At 39.0% G+C, this 11717-nt stretch overlaps 1 protein-coding gene across 1 annotated transcript; it reads left to right on the forward strand.

The window, feature by feature from the left end:
* The first annotated feature begins 7326 nt into the window (after positions 1 to 7326).
* Positions 7327 to 11485, forward strand: LOC147860956 (glutamyl-tRNA reductase 2-like). Its single transcript, XM_087323405.1, has 3 exons — positions 7327 to 7651; positions 8395 to 8636; positions 10105 to 11485. The coding sequence occupies exons 1-3, from the start codon at positions 7384 to 7386 to the stop codon at positions 11224 to 11226; spliced, it is 1632 nt and encodes a 543-aa protein (XP_087179531.1). The 5' UTR covers positions 7327 to 7383; the 3' UTR covers positions 11227 to 11485.
* The last annotated feature ends 232 nt before the right edge of the window (positions 11486 to 11717 follow it).

The following is an 11717-nucleotide window of genomic DNA, read 5'->3' on the forward strand; positions in this document are numbered from 1 at the left end:
TGTACCGCATCTTGCTGTCGGCGTGCATACTCATTGACGCACCCATGTGGTTCTCCTCTACTGGGAGCATCGACTGTAAGTCGAAAAATGATGGCATATTCTCCCTCATATTGACCGCAGTTTGGAATGTTCCGAACTTCGATGCTAACCCTCCAAGACAGACCTGCACCATTTTTTCCTCCTCGACGTTTGTATCGACGGAGGCGAGAGAGTCATAGATGTCCTTGATCTTGGAGGTGTAATCAGCCACCAACATATCTCATTGTCGAACATTGCTCAACTCTTGCTTGAGTTGGAGCTTTCTAGTTGTGGTGATTGCAACGAAAATCTTTTTTAGATTTCCCCAAGCATCCTTCAGCGTCCTCGCATCCCGAATGTAGCTCAGAAGTTGATCGCTCACACAGGATGCGAAGTAGTAGAGAACTCTGTTTGCCGCCTATTCCCATGCTAGGAAATCCCTATGTGTCGATTCGGGTGTTGCGCCATTAGCTCCATCGACATAACTCCAGTAGCCATCCCTGAGCAAGTACTGGTGCATCTTGTACGACCAAGATGCGTAGTTGCTTCTATCGAGCTTCTCTGTCAGAAGCGAGCTAGCCATTCCTCTATCCATTCTTTCCTTCTTCTGTTCTTCATCATGATTAGGGTTTGTCTATTTGTCGACAACAGAGGATCTCAACCCTCGCGCTTTGATACCATGTAAAAGAATATGTGTGGAAGTTTAACAGGCACAACCGGGTAACAACAGATAAAAGACAAGAGACAAGGAAGATAAGGAAGGTTTAATGGAAAGCTTAATCAACACAACGTACGCGGGAGAGACAGAGAGAGCAGAACACAAAAAACTCTATTCCAAAACAATACTCTAAAACTTTGTACATCGGATGTGCTCAGAGAGCGCTTTTATACAAGTCAATACGGACTGACACAAGTACTGACTTGTACTTCAATGCTCATCAATGAGCCCCTACACTAACTCCCAAAATATATTCCTCCGCGGAATATCTATCCAACGACCTCCCAGTTTGCGCACCGATACGGCCTCTCATTGCGCACCCGGTTTACGCACCCAGTCTACATAATGGTTTACGCACCCAATGTTGAGCTTGTATCTCAACATATTTGCATTCCGTCATTCCGAATTTGAAGATCATACTCAACACATAATGGCGTTGACTGATTAGTATGCCTTCCGAGGTGCGGATCACTTTGATCCCCAGGAAGTAATGAAGGTCCCCTAGATCCTTCATCTCGAACGATGCCGCTAGCTAAGACTTGATGCGGCCGATTTCTTCCAAGTCGGCGCAGGGATGAGTAGATATAACAAAATGCTTACCGGCCCATTCCGACCCTGCCGAATGACTTCGACGTGGCAAACCCCATTCGACGCAATTGCTTCGTGATCTTCGCATTCCAAGCACATGGGGCTTGCTTTAATCCGTAGAGGAACTTCTTCAGTCGGCAACCAACCGATGTGTTCATTCCGGACTGAAAACCGAGGGGTTGTACCATGTACACCTGTTCCTCAAGATCTCCTTGCAGGAACACATTTTTTACATCCATTTGATGTAAATGCCACCCCTTTGCCGTTGCCACCACTAGCAATACACGGACAATCATCATCTTCACGACCAACGCAAATGTCTCATCATAGTCGATGTTGTGTTGCTGTGCATAGCTCTGGGCTACTCACCAGGCCTTGTACCGGTTGACGGAGTCTTCGGTATTATATTTTACCTTGTAGCTCTCCGGCTCACATCTCCTCGTTAGGGCTTGTATATAAAGTGTTATCTGAGCACATTCGTTGTATTGAGTTTTTAATAATAGAAGTTTTGTTTGTCTGCTCACTCAATGTCTCTCTCCCTCTCACCATTACTCTGTGTATTCCTAACTGTTGCACTTCCGGATAACCGATTGTGTGCTCTGTGCTTCGCATAACGCTTTTGCACGTATTCTTTGAATGGTCAACACTCTCTTCACCTTTTCTCATCTAGTTTATATCAACTTCAAATTAGCCTCCATCAACATGTTAATAGACTTACAATACTCCATTCTCAATGTTTTTTAGAGTATCATGAATTGAGTGATAAACACTTCTTTGTACCTTTGGTTCAATTTTAAATTCAAGATGACAACATTGAATCCAAGCAATATCTTGTAGCATATCTATTGAACTCTTTGTTTCACCCATTTGAGTATTTGTGTACATTTATCTACTTCTCTTAGTGGGACATGTATGATTGTTTCCAATCATTATGAATGCACTATCAATTATCATGAAGTTTTAGAATCCTCACTTCTTCGACTCATGATGCTTTCTCTCTTTGTTGGCACTTGTTCATGCCAACATACTTATCTCTATTCAAAAGTGGTTATCCTCAATCACAATTCAAGCATATGGTTTTTTTCATTTTTGCACCTAGACCCACAAAACAATTAAAGCACTCGACAAATGTCTTAAACTCGATCTTTAATTTTTCGTAATTTATTGATGGTTGCCTGTGAAAACATAGATAAGTGCTTAATCAATCTATTTTGAATCATCAACATTAGATAAGTTGTGAATGGATGATATAAAGAAATAAATAAATGTTGAATGGTATTCTCCTATTATGCCATACATTTGTTGGCATGTGAAATGTGTGCATAAGTCAGACATACATGAGCATGACATGGTGGACCCAAATCAATCCAACTAAAGCTTCTACAAAACAATTTAGCATATGTTGAATCTCAATCCATGTATAGAGACTATTCAACTTCTCTATTTGTTCAAGCACATAACATATTGGAATTTTCAATGTATTTGTAACTCTAGTGTATATATGTAGATAGAGAGGTCGTCAAACAACCAAATGTATAAGAGTTACAATAATGGTTCCCTGAACATAAATGCATTGGAGGTAAATATTTATCTATAAGAGTTTCTACTATGTTTAGTCTCTATGTAGACGTTGTAGTAAAGAGATATTCACGAACTCTTCCTATTATTGATCTAATTAACCAATCACAAACTCTAAACTCAATATTGCCACTTGTATGAAGTGCCTACGTATATGGTATGTAAAGTGAAATCAATGAACAAGAGTTTACAAACAATTCAAGGTGCCACAATGAAGGATGAAAAATATTGGCTACACCCATACATATCCAAGTGAAACTCCACAAGCATTTTGAACAAAAAAACATAAGCATTTTGAACAAAAAAACATATGTTTATAGATTGAGGGTAAGAACTTGTGTTGTTTTGAAACTTCGTTGCATCCTCTTGCTTGAAGAAAGATAATCGTTCAATTGTAAAAAAACATTTCTTCATTGTGTCAACACCTACCGTACAAATTTTCTTTTCCGTATGAATATGACAACATGCGCTTCTTTACAACAATCTCATCGATAGAAATCAAACTCAAAACCAACTTTAAAGCAAAGTAGGCAAGTTTCATGTTTCAAACACATGTTGTAATGCTAGCATACCTAATTGAATTGAAGGGCGCGATTTATTTTTGTTATTATGTAATCATTTTGATTTCTTTTAGTAAATCATTGTTCCCCAAATAACATATCAAATTGTTACATAATCATCACTTTACAACAAAATGTCTAAAATATCTACATCAAAATGGGTAGTTTTGATTATATCAATCATATTGCTATATGTCAATGAATGATATATCATATACACACCAAATCTCTGACCCTTCGAAATTTCCACCCATGTATGTAACATACACCAAAATGTTGTCAAGGAAATGACATCTCAAGAACTAGTCTACACGTATACAACAAATGGGTTAATGTGTCTTACCATAAGCTCAAATACCTAACATGCCCTATTTATTTTCATTCGCAATTCCTTTTTGAAAATGCCCCAACTAACAAGTTGTTGATAATAAAAACTCATCCTTCAAAGAACAAATAAAATACCAAGAACTTTCTACATGGGTGTATAAGAATAGAATAATTTTGAGGATATTACACATTGTAAATCAGAATATGATATGACAATCAATGTTTGCTAATGAATGAAACACAAACTAAAAAACTTGGAATTTTAAAAGTCAAAATTACCTACAACCACATAGCATACATGGATGTGTTTTTAGGTGCAAGCCTAAAGACAATATGTTATCCATAATCATAATCACAACTATGTTTGCGAACAAACAAATGTTACACTTGCGTAAGACTAAGAAAATGCCATAGATTGTTGTCAAGGATATCAAAACTATGGAAACTCTCATCAAATGGGGAAATGTGGCTAAGTACATTTATGAAGGAATATCAAGACCATAACCATGTCCATCTTACAACCTAATGGAGACGTTTGTAAGTTCAAACTTGTTATAGACGTAGGATCTCTTGGAACTTTCTAGATATACATGTATAAGATAGAATGAGAAACAAAATACTATTTAGGATAACATAGAGTATGCCCATAATAAAATATCATCGAAGATATGGAAACTACCTAGTACCACATAACATTTGGGGAATGTGGCAAACAAGCCAAACACATGTCCAATATCTTGGCCATAGCTAGAATCAATCTTTTCACTACAATGAATAAATGTTGCATCAACGCGCCAAGCAAGTAAGCCAATGTGCCAACCAAACAACCTCAAATATATGATGACCCCCGTTCATCTAGTGGTTGTAAGATTGTCCTAAGTATGATGGGTTCATGATTAAACTATATGTACTTACTTTGGAATGTTACAAATTGTCAAAAAATGCCACACTGTAACATTATATCTCTTGGACTATATTTCTAGAGTGTTTCAACCAATAATGATTAGTATAAGTGAGCAATTTGCCATAGAAACACATTCCTTTGAATTTTGTAGATCTACACTACACCTATATGTGAATGAATGTTTTGAAGACAAAAGCTAGTGGAAATTTCTAGATTAGTAAATAATACATTGAACTTACCTAGAACATTGAATGTATTATAAAGATAAGAACAATACAAGGAATAGCAATATATTATGATTTATCCATAACTAGAATCAAATGGTTATGGAAACACCTCTCAACTTTTATTAGTTGGGTGTATAAGACATAAAACAAACAACAAATATGATCCAGATAACAAAACTACCAACACCCAAATAGCCTTTCAGGTGACACATTTGAGCACAAGATTAATTTACAATGAAACTTTTTTTTTTTAAAGCTAACCCAAGCAATAAGATGTTTGAAACTAGAACAAATTGCTAGCACCAGAAACAAGCAACAATTTGCCATTTGCCAACAAAAGATATATTAGAAACAAATATGTTACTAACTTTTCTGATGGATCTGCAAGCCAATTAAACATAAAAAATATTGTTGACGATACAAGTTCAACATAGTAAAACCACTTACACCCACCCAACAAATGGCATATCTTGTGCATGGTAAGAACAAAATTTGGGAACAAACAACCACTATTTAGGCAAAATCTCTTAGAACTCTTTAGATAGATGTCAAAAATATGTAATAGAAATCAAGCAACAAAATGGTGTCGACGTATTACAAAATGTCGTTCAGGATATCCATTTTATTAGGACCACACAATGAATGGGGGTAATGTGGCTCACATGAGTCTAAGAAGAATATTCTCCATGATAAAAATTGATCCTTTTACATTGGAATGATGATATTTATTACCAACGAACAAACTCTACATGGACAACTTCTTGTGAACATTTTTAAGTTGATATATGAGATAAAGAAGAAAAGACAACAAAATATTGTGGAAGATATCAAAACACCTATGTACACACAACAAATGTTTTTGTGTGTGTAAGCAAGCACAAGCCAAATATATGCATGATGACTCCATCTTCATATTGCCTTCCAAAACATGATGCAAAGTTATAGTTTGCTAATAAACTTGAATCAACCACATACCAAATTACACGAAGCACAATCCATACTAGTAAGCTTTGAAAGGAAAGCTATATTGTGAGATGAAACCATTTCCTACTTACAAGCTACACAAGAATAATTGATATTTGTCCTCTATGGAGTGGAAGCTATGCACACAATGTCTAGCAGACATTTTTAAATGGATATACAAGACAGTGAAGAAGTGACACCAAAATATTGTCAAAGATATCAAAACTATCCACTCATGTTGCAACGTGGCTAAGCAAGCAAGCACACGTCCAAATAAATACACGTAATGCGACCTTTTCTTTCCGTATATGCACAAACGTGGTTCAGAAGAACCAATAGTTAGGCCATTAGCTCGAATCGGGTCTCCGACTATGTGACAATAAGAGACGGGCGATGCTTAGGAAGCTTCGAAGTGAAAACCCCAAATCGGGGGGATGTAATTGTCTGCTTGCTTTACGAGCCGGATGTTTGTGATGCAATGGCATCAGGAAAAGATGGATGGGCAGGCGAGGGCGCAGTGGGGACTAGCACAAAAGGTATGGTTGGGAAGTGGAATGTGTGCGAGGGACGACCGACTAACTGAACGAACAACTGACTAATTGACTGACCGACTAACCCACTGACCGACCGCCTGACCGTCTGACCGTCCGACCAGGAACCCACCCCGGCGATGTGGCCAGGCAGAGGTCCCAGGGTGAAGATGAAGAGAGAAAACCAAAAGAAGAAGAGGAGGAAGAAGAAGAAGAAGCATCTTGAGATGGAGAAGAAGGAGATGGAGATGGAGAAGAGAAGCAGCAGATGAAATTTTTTTGAGATAAGGGATTGTGGATAGCGCGTGCAGCCCTAGCCAATCGCCCATCTCCCCCCCCCCACACACTCTCTCTGCCTCTGTCTCTCTCTCACTTTATCTCTGTCTCTCTCTAATCTCTCTGATCGCCCTTTTCCTCTGTCTGTTTCCTTCTTCCTCTGAATGCAGAGTTCCTCCATAGCTATCGTCAGAAAAAATATTTGATCTTCCTCTGCGTCAGAGAACAGATTTAGGGTTTCCATTCTCTGATGCAGAGTCCCTCCATAAGCTCCCCACCCATCTTCTGAGAAAGAAGACCCATTCCTGCTAAGTGCCCCCCCCCCCCCCCCCCCCCCTTGCTTCTTCTTACCTAACCCTTTTGTTTTTTCCCCCCCCACACCCCACACCCCACTTCTTCTTCGTTCCTCCTCTGCATCAGTAAAATTATAGCGACTTCCTTCTTCTGATGCAGGGATCCCCATTGCTGATATTCCAAGAAGCACACATCACTCTTAAGTGCCCCTTTTTGCTCATCTTCATCATCATTCAAAATTTCTCATTTTTACTCTCAAAATTTCCTGCTTGTTGTGAAGCTCTTCTCTTCAGCTCTCTTGATTCATTAATTCTTTGAAATTTTCTTCATTGATCTTGGTTTTTCGTTCCAAAATCTCCACTGTTTACGTTCACCTTTCCTTCAGTCTTTGGAGGCTATTATGGCAGTATCGCGGGCTTCTGCTCTTCTCTCTGATGGCTGCCTCCTAGAAGGTCATGAACACTTCTTCAAGACTGTGCACCGAATGAGCCCCCTCTTAAAACCATCTGGAACACTATTGAATGCTAATGTCTCATTTCCATTGAGCAGTTCTCGGCCATCGGATTATCTTTCGATTCGATCCTCAAGTTCTGAAATGCCACCAAGTCATAAAGGAAAGTTAGCGAGTGCGGCTGCCCTTGAACAGTTGAAGAATGCTGCTGGAAGTAGTAAGTCCTTTTTATGCTTTTTTACTTTGTTTTGTTCTTATGAGAATAATGATGTAGAGGGATACAGATATTGTCTTGGGTTTGATTAAGCCTGAATAGAGTTAGTTCCATTAGGTATATTGGGTGGCTTCTGGTTGGCCATAGTCTAGTCTAGGTGACTATTGAATGTGCATTTTTACTATAGTCATAAGTATATTTAGGAGGTTAATTAAATTCTCTGCTGATTCAGAGAGCCCCATTGCCTCTAGGTGAGCATTGGTTGAACATTTCTACCTGGTTATGTGTATTCAAATAGTTAGATTGTTAGAGAGGAAATAAGGCTAAATTAAGGGAAGTTAGTTTTTGGACGACCATTTTCTAGATGACCCTGGTCAGGACTTTTCTATTTTGTCATGAACATAATACCCATAACTATATTATCTGTTTGATGGAGGCTAGAATTAGGGTCATAAAATATCGAAAAGCCTTTGGATGGCCATAATCTAGATGAGTATGGTGTGGACATTTCATTTTTTTTCATGGCCATGCACATACCTGTATTATCTGGGGTGAATTAAGGCTGGAGTGTCTCCGTTAGCTATTGGATTTGGTTTTTTAAGGGTTAAATAACCTTTAGGGGGGTTCATACCTTCTTGAACAAAGATCCTCAATCTCAACTTCTCTTTACAGATTTAGTTTGAATACATTTGGTACATTCACATGGCTTGCATTTCATATTAATTGTGTGGGTGATTTATGTACAGGGTACACTAAGGAGAGGAGTAGTATCCTTGTCTTGGGTCTGAGTGTACACAATGCTCCAGTAGAAATGAGAGAGAAGTTGGCAATCCCAGAGGCAGACTGGCCGAGAGCCATTGCTGAGTTATGCCAGTTGCCCCATATTGAAGAAGCTGGAGTGTTGAGCACTTGCAATCGAATGGAAATCTATGTTGTCGCTCTATCTTGGCATCGTGGTGTTAGGGAGGTTACAGAATGGATGACCAAGGTAATCGCTTTTGTTTCCTAAATTTTGATATTCGAGAATCATTCAATGCTACTAGACCTTGAAATTAGGAATCAATTATAAGGATAGGGATAGATCCTTCCACCATTAGAATGTGAATGACCTTGTACATGTGGTGTATGGATGTATATATTGAGAGATTTTGTTTGAAGGCCTGGTGTTTGGATGTATAAAGGACTAATAGCTGTAATCTGAACCCAAGGCCAGAGGTTTATGAATCTGTAAAGCTCTAGCTATTCTCTTGTATACATTCTAAGGTCGACAAACTGGCATCCTAGCTTTATTCTGCTCACTTCAGTCTCTGTTCACAGTATTCACCTGTGAGAGGGTAACCACAATTCTAGGGTCAACAAAGTGGCATCACATCAAATCTACATGTGGAAACGTTCTAACATAAGTTAATAATGTAATTATGAGTCATGATTCAATCAACTCTAACCATTTACCTGTCTTGTCTTGAGATCTCAATCATGGTTCAATCAAGTTCTAAGAGTTTACCTGACTTGACTTGAGATTTGTTGCATTCTATCCCTAAACTTGTAAAGTAGTTCGATTATACATCACTTGCTATTGCAGAAGTATAGACCTGGGGTGATAGGGAAGAGGGCAGGTTCGAGTGTGTCGGTCTCACACTAAGACTCATTGTTGAACACAATGTCATCTTATATGGCCATGGCTGAAGGTGAGGTGGACTCAGACCAATTGATCCACTTCTTATCCACTACCAGGCACCTCAAGATCTTTTTGCACTTTTCTATTTTTTCATGTAATATCTTCATGTATACAATAAATTAATCGACTCATAACTTAAATATAACAGTTGATACGAGGCAAGAGAGGTCAGACATCATTACTGGCATAAGACCAAAAATAAATAAATATCCAAAGCAGGTTTTCGCGGTTTTCTTTAAAGCCCACTTACAATGGGACCTAAAAAAACCCAAGTGCGAGTGGCTTGTAGGTGATGAAATCCACAATGGAATAAGTTTTGTATCAATTTAGGTAACTCATAGAAACTTCTGAATATACTTCAACATAAAATAGATGGAGTAATAAACACATCGTGTCTACAGAAAATGTGGATATGAAGCCTTGATCATCTCCTCCATTTACAATTGTTTGCATGATCTGTAATGATTTTGAACCACATTTTTTGGTCCAATGTCTGCGCTGACCTCCTTGATCTGGACAAATATCAACTCCCTTAGAATATGGAAGCGTACAATTTGTCAATAGGTGAAAAAAATTCTACCCCAATATCCCAAATGAGATATTGAAAATACGACCTGCCAATGAGGGTTCTAAAATATTATATATATCTTCCCTGTAATAATACATGACATAGCTGCATTGCACACCTTAGATTCATGAATCTATGGCCTCCCTATGGAAATTTCTATACCATATGAGCATACTAACGTTTCTACTTATTTTCCATTTGGTCTTGCAGACAAGCGGTATTCCTATGGAGGAACTGTGGGAGCATCTGTTTATACTTCGTGACAAAGACGCGACCCAACATCTCTTTAGAGTTGCGTCTGGATTAGATTCTTTGGTCCTAGGGGAGGGGCAAATTCTAGCTCAAGTCAAGCAAGTCTTCAAAGTTGGCCAGACAGCAGTTGGGTTTGGGAGGAACCTGACCGGTCTCGTGAAGCAAGCAATAACTGCTGGAAAACGTGTGCGGAGCGAAACAAGCATTTCAGCCGGGGCTGTTTCAGTGAGTTCGGCTGCAGTAGAGTTGGCAGCTGTGAAGCTGAAGATGATGAATTTGTCCGAAGCACAAGTTCTTATCGTTGGAGCTGGCAAGATGTCAAAGCTTCTGGTTAAACATCTGCTCTCTAAAGGATGCAATAAAATGACAATTGTGAACCGAACTGAACAGCGGGTCATTGACCTACAAGCCGAGTTCCCCGAGGCTGAGTTGGTTTATCGTTCACTTGATATGATGGTGACTTGTACCGGAGAAGCACATGTGATATTCACTAGCACGGCATCCGAGGTACCTCTGTTTTTCAAGGAAACTGTAGAAAGCCTCCCTTCAATCCAAGGCGATGTCCGACATTTTATCGATATTTCTGTTCCAAGGAATGTTTCTGCGTGTGTCGGAGAAGTATCCACTGCCCGTCTGTACAATGTTGATGATTTGAAAGAGGTAGTGGCAGCGAACCAAGAAGAACGCCAACGAAAAGCTCTCGAAGCTCAAGTCATAATAGAGGAAGAATTGAGGAACTTCGAAGCCTGGAGGGATTCTCTTGAGACTGTTCCGACTATCAAGAAGCTCCGAGCATATGCGGAGAATGTTCGCATGAGTGAGCTTGAAAAGTGCCTAGGAAAGATGGGAGACGATGTGTCAAAGAAGCATAAGAAGCTTGTGGAGGATTTGAGCCGAGGCATTGTGAACAAGCTTTTGCATGGACCCATGACTCATTTGCGCTGTGATGGTACCGATAGTCGAACGGTGAATGAGACTTTAGAAAATATGCAAGCACTTGAACGGATGTTCAACCTTAAGGCAGACATCTCATCTTTGGAACAACAATTAAGAGCAAAGCTCGAAGAAATACAGAAGTGAGCTCCGTATCACCTAAAAAGTTATCGTAATCATTTTCCTATCGGAAACCTATTAAGATTTTGGGTGAGAAGAACTATTTTACGAGCCATTTTATTTTTTCTCCGGTCTAGTCTTTTTGCTCTTTTGTATGTGCTGTTAATTCTCTTGAATAACACAACTCACAGAATCCTGTCTGTACTGATTCTACGTCGAGTAGCACATTTCTATTGAAATTGTAACATACACATTATCTTCAAAATGGTCTCAAATTTGATCTTTACTCATGGCGCAACTCCCGGCATAAGTTGTAACTTGTATTTTACCATTGACAAGTGTTTGGGTAGTTTTGCTAGTTTCCAGACACGTAATTTACCCAATGCTGCTGTATTTTATGTATGTTGAATGATGCCCCTATATCTTGTTTGTTTCTCAGCCGTCAATTTTTGTTATATACCCTAACGTGTAATTATACTACAACATTAGGTTTTAGTTTGTTAATTACCAAATTCACC

Source organism: Azolla caroliniana, unplaced genomic scaffold, assembly GCF_043228905.1.
Source record: "Azolla caroliniana isolate FFs.n. ecotype wild unplaced genomic scaffold, voAzoCaro1.0.p SCAF_8, whole genome shotgun sequence".
In the NCBI taxonomy this organism is placed as follows: domain Eukaryota; kingdom Viridiplantae; phylum Streptophyta; class Polypodiopsida; order Salviniales; family Salviniaceae; genus Azolla; species Azolla caroliniana.